Source organism: Notamacropus eugenii, chromosome 1 (assembly GCF_028372415.1).
Source record: "Notamacropus eugenii isolate mMacEug1 chromosome 1, mMacEug1.pri_v2, whole genome shotgun sequence".
Lineage (NCBI taxonomy): Eukaryota > Metazoa > Chordata > Mammalia > Diprotodontia > Macropodidae > Notamacropus > Notamacropus eugenii.
In genome coordinates this window covers 181,346,299-181,370,500 of record NC_092872.1, presented here as the reverse complement: position 1 = coordinate 181,370,500, position 24,202 = coordinate 181,346,299, and the positions used below count along the sequence as shown (strand labels likewise).

Genomic DNA, 24,202 nt, shown 5'->3' with positions numbered 1-24,202 from the left:
AGATAGTTTTTTAAAAAATCATATTAAAAAACTTTCTGTGCCTGTGCTTTTTAATCATTAATGAGTGGTGTTTTTAGTCAGAGACTATCAACTGATATAATTGAGGTTTGAATTCCCTATCTTTAATATGATTAATTATTGTTTTTTTATCACTGGACCATCCTTATTTCCCTGGCATTAATCCAACTTGATCAATGATTAATTTTTTTATAAGTTAATGCAGTCTTTTTGCTAGGATTTTATTTAAAATTTCAAAATCTAAATTAGTGTTATTGCTTTCTTTCTTTGCCCTGTCCTCCTATGCTTTAGGTATCAGGACTATATTTCTTTCCTAAAAGGATTTGAGTAGAATGTTTCCTTTGTCAGTTTTAAAGGATAATTTATATAATATTGGTATTAATTGCACTTTTAAAAATTTGATATATTTTTCCTTTAAATGTATTTGAAGCAGAGACTTTTCTTGGCCTTTCCCTCCTAACTAGTTAATTGAGAGTTTTGTTTTCCTTGTTTTGAGCGATACAGTTCATCTTTATTTAGCATTTTAATATTTACAGAGCACTTACCTCACAGCAACACCGTGTTGATAGTGTATCAGCTTATTTATTTTGCAGATTTAAGAACTGAGGCTGAGAGATTCTCGATGATTTGCCTGAAGTCTTAAAACTAATAAATGTTAATTATGACTCAGAACCAAGTATTCTGACTCTTAAGACCAGTGGAATAATGTTTCCATGACACCATGCTACCTCTTCTAAATATAAATGTAAAAAAAAAATTGTTTTTTATCATTGAATTTGATGCAGGCAAGCTTCTTTCACATTTTAAACTCTGAGAAGTTAGGAGGGAAAGGAAACAAACATTTCTACCCCTGAATTTTAAGTCTTGATTGTTTTATGTATTTACCTGCTTATTTAAAAAAAATTAGCTTTGATTCCTAAGACTTATAACCTTGAAACTAATTTTTGATGTTTCAACATAACCAACCAGCCATAAAAAATGCTGCTTATTCACTGAAATATCACTTGGATTTTATCATCTTTTGTCACTTCCTCAGCCACAATTCTAGTTGATGTACTCATCACCTAATGCCTGGGTTGCTTTGTATGATATTCTCTTACCTAATTTCCTTAAATTCAGTTTCCGTTCTTTTCTTAATTAAATATTTTAAAGCACGTGTGTAGTATTATAACTTAAATTTATATTTATAAAGCACTTCGCACCAACCCTGTGAAGTGGATATCACATATATATCCTGGTTTCTTTGTGAAGAAACTGAGTCAGAGAGCATGATTTTCTGTATTTAATGCACCAAGTGTCAGAAGTAGGATTAAATTCAGGTGTTCTGACTCTAGGCATAGCTCTCTTCCTACCTTTGTGCAGAGACACTGGGATTGTTGGGGAGAAGAGTGAAGCACAGAGAAATTAGATGCAGTTTTCTTTCTGTAAAGATTGTATAATCTGGTAGGAGAGATAAGTTACTGAGATATCCAGATCTCAGTAACATAGACTAGAATTGAGAGGTAGTGGGGTCACAGTGGGTAGAGAGAAAACCTGAAACTCCTGAAGTCCTGCATGGAAGGGCAGCTGCCTCTGACACGTTCTGGCTGCATAAGCAATAAACTGTCAGGGCTCTAGGAAACTCTCTAAGCCTGTGGATTTCAGAGAAGGTGCAGACCTGTGCTAGTGGAGGCAGCTTCTTCAATAAGAGACCTGGCTAGTCCTGCCCCAGAGGAGAGGTGATGGATTAGAAGGCCTCTGGGAAATGGGAACCCACAACCCCCATTGGGAATGGTCCTGCCTCCCCAGGGGCTGAGATAACACTGGTGAGATAACACTGGTGAAGCACCTAGCAGAGTATGTGCTGTGGACATGTTAGCTAGTTTGTGTGTATGTGCGCGCACAGATCCTTGTCCCATTGGTGAGATGTATGCCCAGAGGGTGAGCAGCTGGCTGCTGCTCTTAGGATTCCAGGGCATTCCCAGCCACCAGGGTTCTTGTTCTGTCATTTACTGCCATAATCACTGGGCTTCCCATCCCAAAGAAGCCATATTTAATCACTTGCTTTTTATTTTTTCTACAAAGATGTTACTAAGGATAGCACAGTGAGAACAGTAGTGATGTGTACTCTGCCACACATGCATATGGAGTGGACACATTCTTAAACCATGAAGATGCACAGATCAAGGGCTACCGCATAGCTCCAGCTTACTAGAAGGTCTTTCTCCCATTGTAGAGTCCTCCTCAGGTTCCTCTTCCCTAGGTGTAGTTATCTGCTGGGTCTGAGGGTGGGTGCTTTTGTTGAGTCTGTAGTCTACACCCCTCTCTTCTTGAGGGGCCACATTGCGTAAAGCTGCCTTTCCTTGAGTGACTCTTGCTCTTAGCTGACTGTGTTGTCTCCTTCTGGTTCAATTTCTTATGATCCTCCTTGGATGTTATTTCCTGCTTTTCTCTTTGTTAATGTTGACCTAAACTCCATGACAGTAGGGAGCATTTTTTCGTTGTCCTTTTTTTCCCAGTTCCTAATCCATAGAACCTTTCTTAGGCACTTAACAAATGTACAAGCATTTGCTGAAATGCTTATCGAATTGTAAAAGTAGTAAACTTCAATATAGAAATGAAGGGCCCTAGAATTTTAGACTTACAGTGTAAGAGATGAGGGACCTTGGAGACCATATCTAGTCCAAATACTTCATTATACAGAAAAGGAAACTGAGGCTAAATGACTTGCTCATGGTCACACAGCTGATTAGCCTGTGAGGCTCTCTAAGCCCACTGCTCTACCAACTACACAAACTAATATGTTGTTATTTTTTATTTATTTATTTTTTAAATTTATTTTTAACACAGTTTATAACAGATAAAGCAATTCAAACTTTTGGTCAGGTGATACTTCTTTTTAAAGCATTTACAATATGGTCCACAAAAGAATTTTTTTTTTTAAACGTTAACCAACTGAGACACAGATAATATTTATGTTGCTAACTTTACAAGCTCTTGACCTAATTGTCTCCACAGTATTACTAAGAATTAAAGGACCCTAACTTAATGTTGTTGGTCTAAAGTCCTATGCCTAATAGCTTAATTTTAGACACTCTCGGGTGTTGCCCTACCCATAATCTATAATTGAATAGATCTGGTATTAAGCTTACAAACCTTTTGACTATAGGAAATTGCCACCAAGAGTAGGGACATGGCAGGGATACAATATCTCCCCAACTTCATGTCAGTTCCAGGCAGGATTAGATTATCCGCTTGCATTCAGTCAGGCTTAAAGTCTGCCAGGTGTCAGTGGGGTAATATGTTGTTATTAAGAAACTGGCTTTTTGGTATGTAAGTATAACTCTACCTTCCTTACCTTATCAATATTGTTGAGTTTTCTGTGTAGGAAATAATTGTAGGATCAAACTCTTCTCTTCCTCTTTTTCCTTTTTTAACATTAAGTTTTTATCTCAATTATTTGTAAACATTCTAAACTTGTAAAATGTAACACTCATTTTTTAAAAATACCGAGTTCCAAATTCGCTGCCTCCCTATTTCTCCTCCCTCACTTTTGAAGAAACAAACAATTTGATATAGGTTATATTGTCACACAAGACATTTCCACATGAGCAAAAGAAAACACAGAACAAAAAACCCAAGAATAGCAAACTTTAAAAAGTATGCTTCAGTCTGAAGGCAGAGTCCATCAGTTCTTTCTTTGGAGGGTGAAGTCCTTGGGAATTGTCTTAGGACCAAACCCTTCTTGTTTTGCTAATGGCCAGAATCTAGGTGCCACACATAGTATCTTAGTGGAAGTATACCTTTTGGTTTAATATAGAAAATTCTGAAGTATTTAAACCAAATGGAGGATGGTACTCAAGGCTGTGAATGGAGTGAACAAGCTTTTTGCCAGTTCTAAACACTGAGTGAGTCCAAGATTCTGAAATTGGGTATCTTGTTTTACATTTTGACTTGTGTTGGTTGTTAGTAAAAATATTTCTTGAAGATTGTGTAGTTGGCTTTTTCTTCATGAACACAGTTTGTAAAATGAATAATAATAATAGCTAACATGTATCTCTTACTATGTGCTAAGCACTTTACAGTTATTATACAGTTTGACCTTCACCACTGCCCTGCATCAGGAGCTGTTAGTCTCATTTTACAGATGAGGAGAGTTTAAATGACTTGTCCAAGGTCACACACCTAGCGTCTGACCTGTCCGCTGAACTTTGAAATGTAACTTAGCTTTTTTTTCTTCCCCAGTAGTGGGTTTATCGCCATCTCTGGCGGCCTTGTGGCAGAGAGTTGAGCCAGGCTTTCAGGAATGCAGGCTCTTTTCCTTGGGCTCTTCCATGTGAGAGCTGATGAAGGTCCCTCCATGTGGCCAATGGCTGATCAAGGTCTTCTGGGATGGGGACACTTCCCTGTGACAGATGACTGATCAAATTCTTCAGGGGTGGGCCAGCAGCCTGTAGCAGCTCCAGGTAGGCCTCCCACTTGTGGCTGACAATCTTGCCACGTGAAACAGCACACTGGCATGATCATGACGAGGACAAGGAGGTGGCAGCATTGGTGGTGGGCGCACACTCAGACGTCCCTCCTCTTCTGAGCTATTTTTTTTTTTTCAAGAACCAAAATGAAAAAAGACTTTATCTGGTTTAATGTTTTGATTGCAAGTTCTCAGAAGTGCTATGTCTGTGAATCTTGATGTAGTTTTTACAGTGTAAATCAAGGATCAGAATGCCCAAGAGACCATGTGACTTGTCAGACTTCACAGTTTTAAGATGCTTATTTAGCAGTTAGTTATGTAGCTGCCTCTCAGTTCTGAGGGAGTTGAGCACACTTGTTTAAAGACTTAAAATAGAACTGTGGACTTGACTATGTGTAGTAGTGTCATGGTGCATAGAGTGCCGGCTCTGAAGTGGGGAAGTTCAGTTGTTTTCAGTCATGTCTAACTCTTTGTGACCCCATTTTGGGTTTTCTTGGCAAAGATATTTGGAGTGGTTTCCATTTCCTTCTCTAGCTCATTTTACAGATGAAGAAACTGAAGCTCAATGAGGCTAAGTGACTTGTCCAGTCTCACAGAGCTTCTGTGTCTGAGGCTAGATTCAAAGACAGGAAGATCAGTCTTCTTAACTCTGGGGCCATCACTCTACCCACCTGTGCTCCAGCTGGGAGTTGGGAAGACATGCATTCAAATCTGGTTGTGTGAGGGACACTGGGAGAGTCACTTAGTCTCATTTAGCTTCAGTTTCCTCCTCTGTAAAATGGGGATAATGACAATACTTGCCCCCCAGGTTGTTGTGAGGATCAAATGAGCTGATAATTGTGAAGTGCTTTGTAGATTTTAAAGTGCTATACAAATGATAGCTATTAATTATATGAAACCATATGGTACTTGTAAATTGGCAGTAATTCTTTAAACTTATTTTTAATTGATAGTTTTACTTTTATATCCCATAATATAATATATTTGGCTTTAAAATTTAAGGTTTGAGTTTGAGGTTTGTGCAGGAAAAGATTGATTTTTATTTTAAAATCTTGTTTAGTTTTTCAGTTTTGGATGTTACGTTAGCTTTAGTGAGCCAGTTTTTCCTTTTTGTGTTGGTGCTGGATAGAATCCATGTTCAGCCTATGTTTATAGCTTAGGGTATGGCTGTTTTTAGAGAGGACTCACATTTACAGAGCCCTCTGAGGTTTCCTTGCCTCAGCTCCCTGAGATAGGTATATAAGGGTTATTATCATCATTTGTAAACCAACAAGCATTTATTAAGTGCCAGATATAGTACCAGGTGCTAGGAGTACAGAGACAAAACTGAAAGAGGCCCTACCCTTTAAGAGCTTATGTTTATTTTTTTTCAGGGGAAGTGACATATCTACATATAAGTAGATTGAACATATGTACAAAGTAAATACAAGGTAATTTGGGGGAGGGACTCAACAGTATCTGGCGTGTTGAGGAGAGGCTTTAATTAGGAAGAGGTACATGACATGAGCTTTGATTCAGAGTTGTGGATGGGGGTGTATTCCCGGCCCTGGGGTCACTTGTGCAGAAGTAGAGAGAAGGAAGAAGGAATGTGATGTGAGAGGCCACCAGGTTAGCTAGTTGTAGGGTGTATAAAGGGAAATAATGTGTAACCAATCTGGAAAGAGAGGGTGAGTTCAATTTAGGAAGGCCTTTAAATGCCAAACAGGAGTTTGTATTTGACCTTAGTGGCAGCAGAATACCAAAGGTTCTTGAGAAGGTGAGTAACATGGTCAGGCTTATATTTTGAGAATATTACTTTGGAAGCTATATAAATTAGAGACAGGCTAGATTGGAGTCAGGGAGATCAGTTAGGAGGCTACAGCAGCAGTTTAGACAGGTGGTGGTGAGGTCTTGCACTACGCTGGTGACCGAGTGGAAAGAAGGGGATGGATACAAGGTGGAGAGTTAAAGCAGTAAGACGTGGCAGCTGATTGTACGGGATATAGAGGTAGAGGGAAAATGAAGGGTTGAGAATGACTGATTTCAAAGTTGGGTGACTGGATGGGTGTTGTTGCTTTAAACAGTAATGTGGGAAATTAAGAAATAAGAGAAAACTAAGCCTCAGAAATTGATTTGCCCACAGTCACACATCCAGTAAATGAACCCAGGTTTCCATCATGCTGTGACAGTTTTATGTGTGCCTGGGATATCACTGTCAAAATAACAAGGGGCATTAGGAGTTAACAGGTGTCAGTTACTGTTAGATATTTCTGTTTGTATGTCATTCAAATGCTTTCATTTGCTGTTAGCATTCCCAAGCAGTGGCAGGTGAGGATACAGGACCTGGGCAAGTGTAAGATAGTTTTAGTCTACTTAGATTCATGGGATTATTGATTTAGACCTAGAAAGGACCTACCTTGGAGGTCATGTAGTCTAACCCCCTTCTTTTTACACATGAGGATCCTGAGGCCTAGAAAGGTAAGTGACTTCTCTTCCAAATGTTTTATCACTATAACATATTATCTTACTCCTTGTCTCTCTGTCTTTTCCTGACATTTCATGTTTTATATTAAAAGGGATCGGGACTGGACATAGGTACATTATGCACAACTTAACTGTGTTAATATTCTTTCAAAAATCATATCCTGAGGAGGCAGCTAGGTGGCACAATGGATAGAGCACTGGTCCTGGAGTAAGGAGGACCTGAGTTCAAATATGATCCTAGATACTCACAAACTTTGTGACCTTGGACAAGTCATTTTTGTTTCCATATTGTTTCCAAAGAACAAAAACAAAAATATATCCTGAGCAAAAAGAGTATCCTCAACCGTTGTCTTGGCCATGATTCCACCTCCATCTTCTCAGGGAATAGTTCCCATCAAACAAATATGTTTATTAGGAATATGTTGAAATATATTAGCATTTTCATTTTATGTCTTAGGAGTGCATCCTGGTTTCCTGTTAGCTTTCATTATAGTTAGAAATATGCTCCTCTGTGGAAAAATCTCTAATATACTGAATTGAAAACTTTTAATAATGAAGAACCTTAATTGGTGGTCAGATTCTTTCTAGTGATTATACTGTCGTATCATAGATCTTTAGAGCAGAAGCAACATTTCATCCTGGATAGAGAGCTGTTCTTGGAATCATGAAAGTCTAAGGTCAAATCTTGCCTTTTACTCGTACTGACTTGGTGACCTTGGGCAACTTAACCTTTCAATGTATGAAGTAACTCTCTTAGACGATTAAGTTAGAGAGAAGGTGCTGAGCTTTAATGGTAGAGGGAGTTTCTTCATCTATGAGTTCCTTGTATCAGTGAAATCACTGAATCTAGTCCTTTTCCCTGGACAGCTAGGGGGCCAGGAGTCAGAAAGATCTGAGTTTGAATCCGGCTTCAGACACTACCTGGTGGCCTAGGCAAGTGACTTCACCGTGTTTGCCTATTTCCTCATCTGTAAAATAAGCTAGAGAAGGAAATGGCAAATCACTCCAGTAATCTTTGCCAAGAGAACTCTAAATGGGGTCACAAAGAGTTGGGCATAACTGAAGGGACTGAGCAACAACAAATAGTTGTATAAGCTTACCATCAACAAATATTTGTTAATTCAAGTTAGTGGGCTTTCTCAACCAATGGAATATATATGTGAAACGCAAATGTTTTCTTTAAAAGTAGTTGATGAATTAATTAAGAAAATAATATCTTCTTTCAATATGTTAATAATTCAGGATCCTTTTGTAATTTTATCAGCGCATATAATACTTTTCCCTTGTCCCTTCCCTTATACAACCTGAGAGGAAATATTAAATGAAGCTAAGCACAAAGTATTTGCTGCATCTATTTCTTTTCAGAGTCAACTAATGGAAAAATGATTTGAATTGGATCAGGGCTTCTGGTCTGCAGAACTAACATTGTTTGCTTATTAATTGAGGGTCTTGTTGGGGGACAAATTTGCTTTGCCTTTTTCTGTGTGTGTTTGCCAGTCCAGATTCCTTTACAGAAACTGGCAGTTTAGTTTGTATGTTTCCCAGACTGTTCAGCCAGTCTTAATCGGTTCCTGAATGTTGATTGTCTCTCTCCTTCCATTTCTCTTCATTGTTGCTGAGTTTTCAAGCATTTACAACTGAGGTTGTTGGTCACCCAGTCACTGCCCAGTTAGGGTTCGGCGTTGTGCCAGAATTTGTTGGGGACTCTCAGGGACTGAGTTCTCTGTGCTAACAAATGAACAACGGTTCTCAAGCAGTCCAGTGTAGTTTGTTGATCCAGTATTCTCGTCCCGGGGAAATAAATCACTGAGAATGTCCAAAGAAGGGTGAGTTTATTTTTCCTTTTCCTTCCACTTTTCCTTCATCCAAGAGGTACCCATGTCATCTGTATTGAATAACAACATAATTAGATGTACTGACAGAATGTTAATGTAGAGGAAGGCCGTGATAGAAAGAATCTCAGCCTAAAGCTGACATTTCTTACGTAGGTTACAGCATATGTTATTGATATCATTTTGAAAGAAAACATGGAGGATAAAACAGCAGAAAGGGATATAATGAGATACAAGTATTCTTTTCTTCAAAAACAGTGTGAGCATTTGCTTGTGCTCCAGGAACCCAGTATAATCACTGGAAACATGCAGAGTAAGCTCTCTTTAACAGAAGAAAGAGGGATATCAAAACATTTAAATTCAGTGCAGTTATAGCACATTTACTACTGGAGGAAAAAATATAATGGTTGAATGCTGTAGAGCTTATCTATTTTTTATTCCTTCTGAGCATATTGAAAATCTTTTATAAAGGAAGTTCAAATTCCCTTTTGAAATATAAAGCATTTCTGTGGTGTTGTTTTTCTCACTTTCTTTCCTTGTTTCCAAATCTTCTTGAATATTCACTGCTTTTGCTTTCAGTGATCACCATAAATGAAAGTAGAATGTAACTCACTGTCTCGTTACTTTTCCATCAATTTTTGCCCTTGAGATATATTTTGATTTTATCTTCAGGCATATATTGTCCTGATTACATTGTACAAAACCAATTTTCTTGTAGTAAAAATGTTTATGATTTAGTAGGAGTGTTTCTTGTAATGTCAGTTTTGTATTTCTGTGAGATGTTTACAAATTCAAATGATCAAATTTCAGATTAAAATAATTAAAATTCAGCGTTATTTTTGGCCTCCTTCATGGCATGCATAATGCATCATTTTGAGGGTTTTTTATTACTAAATACTGTCTTTTACTATTTTTGGGTTCTTTACTGCTGAATGTAAATTTGCAGATCATAATCTTAGTTGTAAAAACTTAAAACTGTTGCTTTTATACACATTGTCTTCTTGGTTTAGTAAATGTGATGTAAGTTTAGGAACAACTATTTTTATGTTCAGCTGCAGTCAAAATTCATGGAAAATGTTCACTTTTTTGCCTGATGAAAAGTAGGCTTATCTAATTTTTAAAATATTTATTTTGAGGACTAACAAGGATACCTCTAGCTACAGTGTTAGAGGTTTCCATATTGTATCTATTTCTGATTATGTAGCATTATTCACCCCAAGATTTAAGTCATCATGTTCAGATGCTTAAAAGATACTTGTTTTTGAAGTGTAAAACAATGTATAGAAACATCTAATAAGAAGAGAGAGCTAAAAGGACCTAGGTGAGCAAAGGGGATGTTTGTGTAGTTAGAGGCATTAGATTTTGCTTTCAGGTTCCTAGGTTTTTATTAAGTAATGCGCTTTCTTCAGCTGTATTTTTGAATTGTGAGGACCACCATGTGGTCACTTTTGGTTCTTCATTACTTTTTAAAAAGAGAATTAAAGGATCAGTTTATGTTCTGAGATGAAAGGAATTTTTTCCTTTTATTTCTACACTGGTTTTTTACATCTAAGATATTTTATCATGGCACAGATTGTACCATTTGACACCTTTGAAATGTTTTCTTTATGATAATTGGCAACTGTAGCTATTTAAAATTGAGTTAGTAAAAATGATGCTTCCTGGAAGACAGTTTAACTTTGTTATGTTAAATATCTAAATTTCATAAGTCGTAACTAGACAAAGGCTTGAATTAGTACTCTTGTGGGAAATACTGGGGAAGTAGGGGTACTAGTGATATGGTTTTGAAAAAATTCATCTGTGTCTGAAGTAGTATTTCAGAATTGTTAGGTGACATAGTCTAAAAGTTCCATATGTTAGATAAGAGGTAAAATAGGTGTACACTATTTACCATAATGAAAATTTTAGGGTTGTTTTTGTTGGGGTTTTTTTTTTGTTTGTTTTTTCGTATTGGTGGTAGGTGTTGGAGAATTGTTAACCATGGTGTACTGGCTGATTTATGATTTAGATAATAATATTTTATGCCCTAATTCCTGTCACACAGAGTATAGTTTGTGTGGTTCAGTTCTGAAGATTGTGCTGCATTTTAGAAATCTACTCCATTATCCATCTTGGTTCTTGATTGTGAGATTACAGAAGAGAGAAGCAAGAATTAAAGAGGGGGACAGGGAGAAAAGCAAGGGATGAGGAAACCTGTGCATGCTACAAGAAGGATAGATAGGTTTTAGAGAAGTGAACTTAACCCTTTTAAGTTTGAGTTTTGTCTTGTTTCTCCCCTAATTCAACATTGAGTATCCACCCAGGTTCTGCCTATTCTCCTTTCCTTTGCTCCCATGTTTAACTTTTTGAAAATTAAGGCTAATGGTACTATTCTAACAGTATCTCCTTAAAAGAATTTCATGTAATTGGATAAAATGTGCCTCGAGATTGGGATGAGTTGTAGAGATATTTGAAGTTCTTAATGATATCATGTTAAATGAATTTGCTTTTAATTTTCTTCCAAATTTCCCTCCAAAGTAGAAAATAATATATTGCTGATAGCCGGTTTCTTGACTGTTCTGAATTCATTTTGAATGAGAGGAATTAACAGAATAATTTCATATTTTCTTCTGTATTAATGATGATATGTTTGTTATAGGATGTTTTGACTCTTCTTCTAGAGACTCTTGCAACATCTTAGTATGGCTTCTGTTCTCTGGGGACACTCAAATAAAGACATAGTTCTCCTCAGTATGTCCCCCTGAGAAAACTGCCAAAGAAATTTTTATAACAATGGTATGCTAGGACATATGAAATGGAAGTCTGATGCTTTACCCTTATGCTGTTGAAAGATTTTGAGTTTGACATCCTAGTTTTGACATCCTTTTTGTTTCTTAAATGACAATAATGTAAAGAAGTTTTCAAAAAATATTTTTATTCCTCTTTAAGTTATTTCCTTGAATATTGACCTCTGATTTCCATACTTTCAAAAGGCATTTTGTAGAAGTTTTATAGAAATTATACCTGAATCATAGAAATTCCAAAATATTAAAAAGGATTGTCTTTCTCTTCCAAATTCACATTGTTGTGTTTTTCCTGTTACCAAGCAGTTATTTAATAATATAGTCAGTCTCAGCATAACCACTCAGTATAAAAACTTACTTTTTCTTTTAGTTTATCATCATCATCATCTCTGAATTCATAACTTCCCAGCTCCTTCAGCCACTATAAAAAGCCAAGAAGATTTTCTCCTCCTGATACTCTTATTTTCATTTGTTGTAATCACTGTTTTTGGGCTCTTTGCCAGGAAATTGTGACTCCTGGGCCAGTGGGAGGGGCTAAGGGTAATTTGCCAAAGATATTCTGTTCCAAATGGATTTATGTGGAGCAACAGTGATATCCAGTGACAAGTTAAATTAGCCACAGAGATGTTTTCTCCAACTCTCTCAGAAGATTAATATTGAGGGCTCTGATTCAGATCAGAGACTTCTGAAGTTGTCAGAGCAACAAAAAATTATGTTTTGTAGGGAAATTTTAAAAAAATTTTGTAATGTGACTCCATAGAACTAAATGAACCAGACGACTTTGCAAGAAGACAACCAGTGACAGATGAGGTAATTCTATTTGAATTATCATTTAAATCTTCGTACCATAACCAGTTCGCTTCTTTAGTTTCAGTTTAATAAATGGCATGTTGATATTTCAAGGAGAAAATATCTAGAACTCCTGCTTTATAAACAGATTGCCAGTGAACTTATTATTTTTATGATGAATAGATATATTTCTTTACAGTCTCCTATTTCCTTAAACTGCATATAGATATGTTACTAAAAATATAAGTCAAATAAACTGTTCAGTTTTGATTTTATACCTTGGTATGGCAATGCAAAGTTTTATAGTGCTTGCATATCTCCTATAGGTCTTACAATGTCTCTTTTTAAACAATTAGATTTTAGCCTGTGAATTCCTAAGCCTCTAGTGTTGTGCTTTACAGTTGAACATATTAGTAAGATAATAATTTTCACTAGGACAGAAGCTGGGGTTTTTTTTATTTTAAGAAATATTTTTCTAAAAGTAGTTATGCTTAACATAACTACATGGAAGTTTTAGCAGTGAAGTAGCATAAATGGGCTGGCATCAGTAATAGTTGCCTTTGGTTCCGTGTCTTGAGGACTAAAGAAACCTTTGGCTTCTCCAAGTGGGCACTACAGGACAGCAGACCAATTGTTGTGTTCTACCATGACAATATTTACATTATAGTAAAGGATCTACCACTCTCTTTTGCCATTCTTAGGCATTACTTAAGACCAAGAAATTTTTAGTGTTATCAAAATTTGTATTCTAGGTCTGAAGAGAACACAGGGTTTTGGTCAAGGTTCCCTCCTTGCCTGACATGTACTTCTATATTCATTATCTTTTTGTGTCTTCGTTTGTGTAATTAACTTTGTTTATTGCTATTCACTAGGCTAAAGTTATTTCAGCATTTTTTCATTTAAAATCTGTGTCTTAATTTAGGCACACATTTCCTGAATGATTATCGTGTGTATGTGTGTGTGTGTGTGTGTGTGTGTGTGTAAGAAATAGGAGTGGATTCACATTTTTTTCTTTTTCTTAGACATCAGAACCAAAGTAAATTGGTTTTCAAAGTTCTATCAGTGAAGGTATTCAAAAATGAAAACCAAGCTGGTGTAGGACACTTACTTCTAGACAGACCTTTATTTAAAAAAAAGTCTTATTTCTCAACTCAGACCCTCTCAAAATCTCAACACTCATAGCTACCCTAGGATTTGAAAAAGGTGCCTTTTGTTTTTTATATTATAGTCATTTGTTAATAAATACAGTTCCCAAGCCCCCAAGCAAAATAAAGTGAAAAAAACTAAATATTATCAGGACAACTTCAGAAGGCAGAACAAGAGTATTACAAAAGATGCAGCAAATAAGACAAAGATGAAAGTCATGTGGAAATTTGGTACATATGTAGCAGTGATGTCCACTTTTGAGAAAATAATGTTTTCATAATCCTGAAATGTTCATGTTCACCATTAGTAGACGTAATAAAGTACATAGTGACTTGAAATGTATATATTTATAACTTGGTTGCTCTAAATGCTTCTCCAGGAACTTAATATCAGAAACTGCCCTTTTGGGTCTACTGAGGACTAATCTTTACACTTAGTTAAGCTATCTGAATGTGCTTTAGTGAAGTTCCTTTATTTTTTTCCCCTGTACTCCTGGTTATGCTTGATGAGGCTGGCTTACATATTTCCACCCTCAGAAGGTTGAAGCTGACCTGTTAACTGTATGACTCCATGACCCTCTTGCCAGGCCATACCACAAGAAAGAAAAATCTTCAACTTTTTCCTGGCTCTTATTCCAACTCTTGATCCCTGAATATTTTAGGAACATCAGCTGTTTAGTGTCTGATACAGGATTTGGTCCAGTTGGCTCCCTAGCCCTTGTTTAAGAATCCCAAACTTCAGTCCTGTCATTTACTGTGTTTTACTAGGATTAGAATCTGTTACCTTATGTTGAGTGATTATGTCACCTGTCATGTATTTAGGGGAATTTATGTGACTGAGAAGGAATAGTATTGGTTATCACTGCAGGCTGGATGGAGTTAAATGAACTAGAGTTTTGTGATACCATGGATCTGTAAAGGAAGGATTAGAATCCTGACTTTCTCTGGATAATGATTTTTGGCATTGTAAGGGTGGATCTCCATTGATTATCCTACCACTTAAAAGTAATTACCTTAGTTAAGAACATTTATTGATTGAAGCAGTCAATCCGAATCAAGTGTGAAAAGGGGCTGTATATGTCCAGGAATCATTCAAAGGCATTATAAGAGAGACTTACTTGTTCACAGCTTAAGGAATTTATTTTAAGAGAAAGGAGCTGTCTCAGAACTAGTTAGAGGTCTTAAGAGTGTAAATTCAAGGAGCTGGAATAAGCATGGCCTTATTGAGCATCTCTAAGGAGCAATAGTAGGGCTAAACTGTTAGAGAGGAGGGTTAACAGCACTGTAAGCATCTCAGAGCACAAAAGCTGGGCTGAGGTAAAGTCTGAGAAAAAGGTCAACTCTTTTCCTCTCCCAGGGCCTGTTAATCCCCAGACCCTATAATATAAACTACTGTTTTTTTTTTTCTAGTAAAGTAAATTTTGCTTCAACACAAAGTATCTGTGAGTTAAGATATAAAAATAAAGTTAGGCAGAGAACCTGACCTCTGCCTGAGTGCTATAAATTTTCCTAATTGGAGGCTCAGAGCTATTGTGACTGAACTTAGAACTTTTCATCAAAAATAAATTCTATCATCCCTTAGGCTTAAATGGATCTAATTACTATACCCATTTAGAGATTATTAATCCCACTAAATAGTGAAAATCTCCCTAGTGTATTTAAACTAACCATTACTTCTTTTCTAATGTAGAATTTAAAAAAGATGATAAGGCCAGCCTTCACTTGGGGTACAATATGTGTTATAAAGGGTGTCTCAAAAGTTCTAAGGTCAGTCTTAAGTTTTAGTTTAATAGTCCTAAGACTTTTGGAACATAGTGTATAAAATAACTTACTGGGCACTATTATTCATTACATGTGTACATACATATATGTATGTGAGTATATATAACAACAGGGCATATTATTCATATGAAATAACACATATATGTTATATATATATATATCTCAGTGCCCTGCATCTTTACATATATACACATTATATATGTGTACAAATAATAGGTATATTGTTATTATGTGAGATTACAGATATACAGATACATGCTTGCTATACATTTATGTATATCTGAAGTCTGCTGTATAATTTGTATATATCTGTGTATATACATGAAATCTCATAGATAATATGCCTGTAAGTTATAGGGTATTGCATAGGCACAGGTAAGTTAGTCATAGTAAATTTGCCTGTCACAAGCATTTTTGTTAAGGCAGCTGAATGGGATTATTGGCTAATAGGTTTAGAACTGAAAGAAACTTTAGAGATTATATAGTACAGTCCTTTCATTTTTAAGGGTGGGAAATGGTGGTCCATTGAAATGCCCGAAGTCACACAAGTAATAGCTAGCAGAGCTAGGATTTGAACTCAGGTCCAATGCTCCTTCCGTTGTGCCATGTAGTCCTTTATTTCAGGTATTTATTGTATTCAGATTACTCTCTTGGAATGTTTTGCTAAGACATACTTTATTATCAGAGGAAAGGGAAATGGAACCAGTCACTAGACAACAGTCTCCTTGGTTGATTAGATAGTCTGTTTGATGTCCTTGGTTTAATGCTTGTCCATGGAGACTGTTGTGGTGAATATTTCATGTATGAGAATAGCTAGATCATAGATTTAGAGCTGGAAGAAAGGTCTTCTAGTTCAATCCTCTCATTCTGTAGGTGAGAAACCTGGGGCTTGAAAAGTGAAGCAGCTTCTTTAAGGTCACAAAACTAGAAGCAGAGCCAGGATTCACAACTGTATCCCATGAGCCCTAAGTCACTGGTCTTTTTCACTATAGTATGTACCTCCTGATAGGTTAGTTTTCCTTGTGCCTTCAAAACAACTTCCAGAAGATGGGGAACACAGAAATAATCGTATGTTACAGTTTTGAAGCTGGAGAAATAAAGAGCAGCCACACCTTTATGAGGCATGGCATTGATATTAGTATGGCCCCTAAAATCCCTGATCAAACTCCTTTCCATTTATTTTTCTGTAATATTTTATTCATTGTATGAACCATACCTGGATATTTTAGGTGTAGGACCTTAAATAAAATGCTTTGTAGAAGCAACTCCATGACAGTTCAGACATTTTAGTTGCAAAGCTAATTGACATAGATCTCTTTTTACTTCTTGTAGGGTGTTTGTGAACCGGAGTTTAGCCATGGAAAAGATAAAGTGTTTTGGTTTTGATATGGATTACACACTTGCTGGTGAGTACCATTTTATATTTGTTTAGCAATTGGTATCTTGAGAATTGATGTTAGCATAGTGCTATGCTAAATGCCAGGTAACTGACTAAATTCTTAATTATTTAACATACCCATGTGACTGACAAGTGTTTTGTTACCATGTTGAAAGATTCCCTGTTTAGATCATGTAGTTTGAACAGAAACTTTTGAACTGTAATATTTACTACATAAGACTGAGATTTAATCCATGAATGAAGAACGAACAAGATAAGAACTGGTTTCATTTTAGTCTAGTGTTTGTGCTACTTTTAATACTGTGCCTAAAGTTAAAGATAAATCTAAATTTTCTTCTTTTTTCTGTGAAGCTGTCTTTCAAGGATGGACTTTTTTACTCTTTTTCTGCAAATAAAGATAAACTTTGATTTATTAGTTGAATTAATAAGCAAAAGAAATATTGTTTCAGAACTTATTGAGTTTTTCTCTTAAAATGTTTGCAAGTTAATGAAATGTTTCATCTGACAATTGAAATGGTATAGAGAAGAGGATTAATCTGTGTTTCTCTGTGGTTATAACACACAGAAAGGAATCCCATACCTTTGATCTCTTCCCTGAGAAATTTTTCTCCAGTTAACCAAAAGCATTTTCTATAAAGTTCCATCCAGCAAATATTTATGATACACATTTCCATAGCACTTGAAGTTTTATCAGGAACTCTCCTCATCCTAGTGATATATTTTTGTCCAGAGTGACAGTGTGGTAGAGTGGATAGAAAACCAGCCTGGAAGTCAGGAAGACCTGGGTTCAAGTCCTGCCTTTGGTGCATGCTGATTTTGTGATCTTGGATGAGGTCATTTCATTCTGTTGCCCTAGCAAACTTTCCAAGTTGCAAGGCAGAGGTGCTGATTGGTAGAGGGAGTTCCAGTTCCCTATACTGGTCAAATCACAGACTTGGTAAAAAAAAAAAAAATTATTCCCATTTTACATATGAGGAAATCAAAACTTAGGGAGGAAGAATCAAGAAGATAAATGTATTCTGTGCAGATTGAAGCATATTTTTTTCACCTTTTTGTGTGTTTTTTTTCCTTTTGCTCTGTTTTTTCTTTCACAACATGACTAATATGGAAATATGTTTTACTTGATTGCACATATATAACATATCAAATTGCTTACTATTTTACGGGGGGAGAAAGATTTGGAATGCAAAATTTTTTAAAATTAATGTTAAAAATTGCCTTTACATTTAATTGGAAAAAATACTGTTTTTAAGAAAGAATGATATTGTATTCTGAAGATCTTATTTTCAGAAATAAGATGGAGAACAGAGAGGGAGGGAAGAAGAGACAGAGAGAGAGAGAGTATAGCTATAATCTAGAAGGAAGAATATCAGTAGAGATGACCAGAAATTCACAAGAGATTAAACAGAAATTCCTAAAACTAACTCTGTGACTTAAGGTGTCTGTTCAGAGGTGCACCAAATATGGGCAACAGTCATGGTGCGCTAGAGATGTTAATGAAAAGAAACAAATTTGAACTGATAGACATCATTAAGATTTGGCAGGCTAGTATTCATGAATGGAATATGGCCAACCACAGCTGTACCTTATTTTAAAGGGACAGGATATATAAAAGTTATGGGAATCATTTATAGAATTGTCTATTGATATATTTCCTTATATGATAAAATCTAGGCTTGAGAGAGAGAGGGAAGAAGATGGAGAACATTGGGGTAAAGATCTGATGTTTTCATTGGACTGTATTATAGACAACCAGGATGGAAGAAAAAAATCCCAATTCTGGCGCAGAGGCATGCTGTGGTCACAATGACGAGGGAGGGAGATGTCAGTTATCTGGGCATGTGCTAAAAGCAGAGCAGCTGTTAGTTCTGAGCTTGCTTTACTTGTAATTTAATCCCTTGAAAGGTTGAGAAACAAGGGGTACTTCTATCTTGGATATGATTCTTACAAAAAGGAAGGAATTATTGTGGTAGAAATGCTGGAAGCCTAAATGGGGGAGCGACTGACCAAACTATCTTAGAATTCATGATAGAAAAGGAGAAGGAGGCATAGCCCAACATGCATCCTGTGTTTGAAGAGAGCATATTTTAAAGTACACAGGAGATTTTTGAGTGTTAATGGTTTTAGAGTGTCTTATGACAAATAATAAATCTTCAAGTTATAATTATATTCTAGTCATTTAACAAATATCTGTGGCATACACCTTTTTAGCTTATTCATGGGCTGAATGAAGAGAGCAGCTACAGATCAGGGCTATCTGGACAGTGACAATTTCATCACGGGCATGAGATTAATAACCACTTCCAAATAATAATGCCTAGCAGTATGAGTAGAGAAACTGACACTGAAATTTATACTGCTGTTCTCCACCATGCTGGCGCTGGAGACCTTGCCTAGACCCTGAAAGTCTCATGTGCTTGTGAAGGGACTGGAGGGAAGGGAATGAAACTGTATTCATAGTTCCTGGCACATAGTTGACACTTAATAAATACTTGTTGAATTGAATCAAATTGAATTTTTTTTGCATTATTTTTCAATTCTGTTATGAATAAATGTTTTTGTTACCATGTCAGTGAGAGTCTTAGTTGACTAGCTAGTGAGTCACCTGGTATATGTTGGAAGTGATCTAAGTTTACCAGATCTTTTAAATATTGTGGATAAGGGGGCAGGAAATAATCCAAAAGAAATATTGATTATTTAAAAAATTTTTTATTTAAAGTTTTGAGTTCCAAATTCTGTCCCTCCTTCCCTACCCTACCCCCCTCCATGAGATGGTAAGCAATCAGATATGTTATATATGTGCAATTACGCAAAACATTTCCATGCTAGTCATTTTGTATGAGAAGACTTGAATAAAAGAAAAAAAAAGAAAGTGAAAATCAGCAGTATCAGTTCTTTCTCTGGAGGTGAATAGTATGCTTCATCATTTGTTTTTTGGGATTGTCTTTGGATCATTGCATTGCTGAGAATAGCCAAGTCATTCACAGTTCTTCATTGAACAATATTGCTGTTACTGTGTACAATGTTTCTTCTGGTTCTGTTCATTTCACTATGCATCAGTTCATGTAAGGCTTTTCAGGTTTTTCTGAAATCATCCTACTTGTCATTTCTTATAGCACAATAATATTCTGTTACAATCATATACCACACTTGTTTAGCTATTCCCCAGTTGGTGGACATACCTTAGATTTCCGCTTCTTTGTCACCACAAAAAGAGCTACTATAAATATTTTTGTACAAAAAGGTCCTTTTCTGTCTTTGAGATACAGACCTTGCAGTGGTATTGCTGGATTAAAAGGTATGCATAGTTTTATAGCCCTTTGGGCATAGGTCCAAATTGTTCTCTAGTATGGCTGGATCAGTTCACAACTCCACCAGCAGTGTATTAGTGTCCCAATTTTCCCATATCTCTCCAACATCCAACATTTTCCTTATTTGTCATATTAATCAATTTGATAGATGTGAAGTGGTACCTCAGGTTTGTTTTAATTTGCATTTTTCTAATCAGTAGTGATTTAAAGCATTTTTTCAAAGGATTATAGATAGCTTAATTTCTTCATCTGAAACTGCCTGTTTATTTCCTTTAACCATTTATCAGTTGGGGAATGACTTGTATTTTTACAAATTTGACTCAGTTCTCTATATGTTTGAGAAATGAGACCTTTATCAGAGATACTTGTTGCAGAATTCCCTCCCCTCTCCAGTTTTCTGCTTTCCTTATGATTTTGGTTGCATTGGTTTTGTTTGTGCAAAACCTTTTTTAATTTTATATAATCAGAATGATCTGTTTTGCATTTTGTGATGTTCTCTATATTTTACTGGGCCCTAAATTCTTCTCTTACCCATAAATCTGGCAGATAAACTATTCCATGCTCTCTTAATTTGCTTATGGTATCACTCTTGATGTGTAACATGTATGTATGCATTTTGACCTTATCTTGGTATGTGGTATGAGATGTTGGTCTATACCTAGTTTCTGTCACACTGTTTTCCCATTTTCCCAGCAGTTTTTGTCAAATAAAAACAAAACCTAGGTCTTTGGCTTTATCATATGCTAGATTACTATGGTCATTTAGGGAATGTTAATTATTGAGGGAGTACTAATTATAGCTAGGCTGTTCCTACAGTATTGTCTCCAACTGGGTAGGGGGGAGAGGTTGTCTGGTATAGATATCTAGGAAGTCATTTAGAATAATCAAGCAAGTACCAGCAAATTTACAGGCAGGAAAAGAAGAGAGAAGTGTAGGACATCAAAAGTCATTATAGCTACCAAATAAGTTGAGATTGGAGATGGCTTCAGTCATTGAAGACAAATTCTGCTTTAAAGAGGAATTTGGGGGAATATTTGGTAGAGGAGTAGTATCTCATATTCAGGTTTTTTGTTCAGTTTGACTGTTACTAAATTATGGTCCTCAGGCTCTAATCTTGCTTAAATGTATTACGTAAATAAACATTATTGAAGTTAGAATTTCTCATTGTTTGCTTACGATCCAGTAATTCATCATGCCAAAAAAGAAGCAGTATGATTTATTTGTAGCACACAAGCTCTTCTTTTTCTAACACATTTGTCCTTTATGGCCTTGATGTTTTCTTGGTTTTCATAATACCTGCAGAAAAAAGTATTTAGTTATTATGTATGTATTTATGTATACATATATGTGTATATTTGTGTGGTAAGTATATATACACACATTACATATGTGTACACACATACTTATGTTTGTTGCTTATCTTTGTTCAAGACAATATCTTTAATTGAATATAAATTGAGAAAAGGATAACCCTAGCTTAAACTTTGGGTTTAATTATGCTCCTAACTCTGACTCTTTCTGTGCCCTCTGGAAGAAGAGAATGCTTTTATGTCTTTACCCTACCCTTTGTTTTATGTACCTAGATATTTTTCTTTGAATTATCATTTATTGGACCTACTCTTTTTAGTTTCTCGGATTCATTTAGGAAAAAGAAATAGGGATTACAGAAAGCCTTCATAGCTTCATCAAAAACAGGTCATGCCAGACCGTTGGTTTCCTTTTTTGATAGAGTTACCAAACTGATATATTAGGGGAATGAAGTGGATTGTTTAATTATATTTAAACAGCAGGTTTGATAAAGTATCTCATACTATTCTTATGGAAAAGGTGGAGAGATGTGGCTTAAACACAGTACAGTAGTTAGATGGGTTCAAAACTGAATGGTTGGACTTAGAGTAATGATTAATGTTAATGATTCATTTTCACCTTGGCAGGAGGTCTTCTGTGGAGTGGCACTGAGGTCTGTGGTGTTGTTCATGCGTGTCCAATTCTTCATGACTGCATTTGGGATTTTCTTGGCACATATACTGGAGAGATTTGCCATCTCCTTCAGCTCATTTTACAGATGAGGAAATTGAGGCAAATAGGATTAAGTGACTTGCCCAGGATCACACAGCTAGCAAATATCTGAGGTCAGATTTGAACTCAGGTCTTTCTGACTCCAGACCTAATGCTCTATCCACTGTGCCATCTAGCTGCTGGAGATCTGTGACTTTGGGCTTTTTTTAAAAAACATTTTATCAATTACTTGAATAAAGGCAAAGATGACACGCCACATTTATGGATGACTAACACATAGGAATGACAGCTAGAATCCAACAATATCTGACAGTCTAGAATAACATTGAGCTGAATCCCAGAAGATAAATTTAATAGGGACACATTTAAAGTCTTAAACATATGTTTAAAAAAAAAAAACTTCACAAGCATTAGATGGTAGAGGTATGGTTTTCAGTCACTTTTCCTGGGTGTTTTAATTATTTTAAAGGTGTATAGGAGCCAGCCATGTTATGTAACAAGCAAAAAAGTTAATTCAGCTTTAGGCTCCACTGGGAAAAACCTAGCTTCCAGGCTATAAGGAGGTGATGAAGCTTGTTATAGTTGACCAGGTCATTCCACATCTAAGTGTTGGATTCAGTTCTGGATCTCAGTTTCAAAAGAACATTTATAAACAGGAGGGCATCTAGAGGTGGCATTCAGGATGTGAAATACCTTGAGGTCCTTATCATGTGAAGATGAGTTGGGAAAAATAGGGAGATTATTAGCCAGTATTTATCCTAGTGCCTGGCACATAGTAGGCATTGATAAAAATGCTTGTCAAATGAATATATGAATGAATCAAGAGACTAGAGAGGTGTGAGAAAAGTTTGAAGAGTTTGTCATGTTCAAGAGGTATTAGACTGGTTCTGTTTGTTTGGTCCTAGAGGCAGAGCCATTAGTGGGAGGAGGGGGTAGAAGTGGTGAAGGGGCAAATTTAGCTTCAAGCTTAGGAAAGATATCTACTCATTAGCATTATCCAAAAGTGGAATTGACTGCTTCATTAGATAATGTGTTCTCCCTCATTTGAAGACCTTACTACAGCTTGTTGTATATGTTGTAATGAATAAATTGCTTTTCAGCTGTAGATTGAGCTCGACTGCTGAAGTACTGTCTGATTATGAAATTAAATTATTTTATTATAATTGATAATATTACTTTGTTATTAACATAGTCTGATTTTCAGGGTAAATGATAAGGTGAAGACATCTTTAGAGATTAATAGTAAATAAGCATTTATAATTCTTTCAATTTCCTATAAACATGGAAGGGAATTACTGAAGACTGAGTACATTATTAAATTCTTAGGAATAAAAGCCTTTCTGAACTTTTGTTATTAAAAAAAGTCTTTTAAAATATGATAGAAGTTGGCTGTTAGACAAGTAGGTTGATATAATTAGGAAAGTTTATATTTTTTTAATTTGGGAAAGGAGGAATTATGATGGTTACTTAGATTAAGAAATTTTCTATTATTTCTATTGTAATTTTAATAAATATTAGTTATTTCTGAATAAAGAATGTTAGAATGTCTAGTAATATAACTTAACAGTCTGATAGACATTAAGTACTTAGTATATACAGGCTGTGCTGGGGAAGGTACTGGAGATAATAAAGACAAAATGCCAGCCCTTAGGGAGATCTCTGTTTTACTAAGGGGAGATGAATGATATATGGAGTGTAAATAATTTTCTTGTTATACTTCCTACCTTGCTTGGAGAGTAAGACACATTTCAAACTATATGTAATACATATGTATATTAAAGGGGTTTGTGGGGGGGGTGGATTGGGGAGAAGAAGCTAAATATAGAGATTTCTAAGTTTCTTCAAGTTTGCCATATTCATTTTTCCTTATGATGCAGTGTCATTTCATTCATATGCCATCATTTGTTCAGCCCTTCCTTTGGCAGGTACATACTTTGTTTCCAAGTTTTTGCTACTGAAAAATGCTGCTATGAATACTTTGTTATATTATGTGAGGGATCTTTCTCTTCTTGACTTTCATAGGGTTTATTGACAGTAATAGGATCCCTGGGTTAAAGAACAAACCTTGTTTGCTGATTTGTTTTGTAATGTTGTATCCAGAAACCTGTTATTAAAGTTTCAAATGGGAGAATGTCTCCTAATTAAATGAAGGACAGAGCTCTTGTATCACTAACACATCAGCATAAATCATCATCTGACAAACTGCTAATC

At 35.8% G+C, this 24,202-nt stretch overlaps 1 protein-coding gene across 11 annotated transcripts in view; it reads left to right on the top strand.

Annotated features, from left to right (window-relative positions):
* NT5C2 (5'-nucleotidase, cytosolic II) overlaps positions 1 to 24,202 on the top strand; it is a 116,614-nt gene that overhangs the window by 37,173 nt on the left and 55,239 nt on the right. For 6 of the 11 annotated variants that reach the window (XM_072621417.1, XM_072621395.1, XM_072621402.1 and 3 more), the window contains exon 3: positions 16,595 to 16,668. Coding sequence is in view for 9 of the 11 variants with exons in the window: in XM_072621395.1 (XP_072477496.1) it covers positions 16,595 to 16,668 (74 nt within the window). In the remaining 2 variants the exon portion in view is untranslated. Of the gene's footprint in view, positions 1 to 12,297; positions 12,357 to 16,573; positions 16,669 to 24,202 lie in introns of those variants that run through there. The other 5 variants (XM_072621359.1, XM_072621378.1, XM_072621353.1 and 2 more) reach the window with 2 other exon arrangements.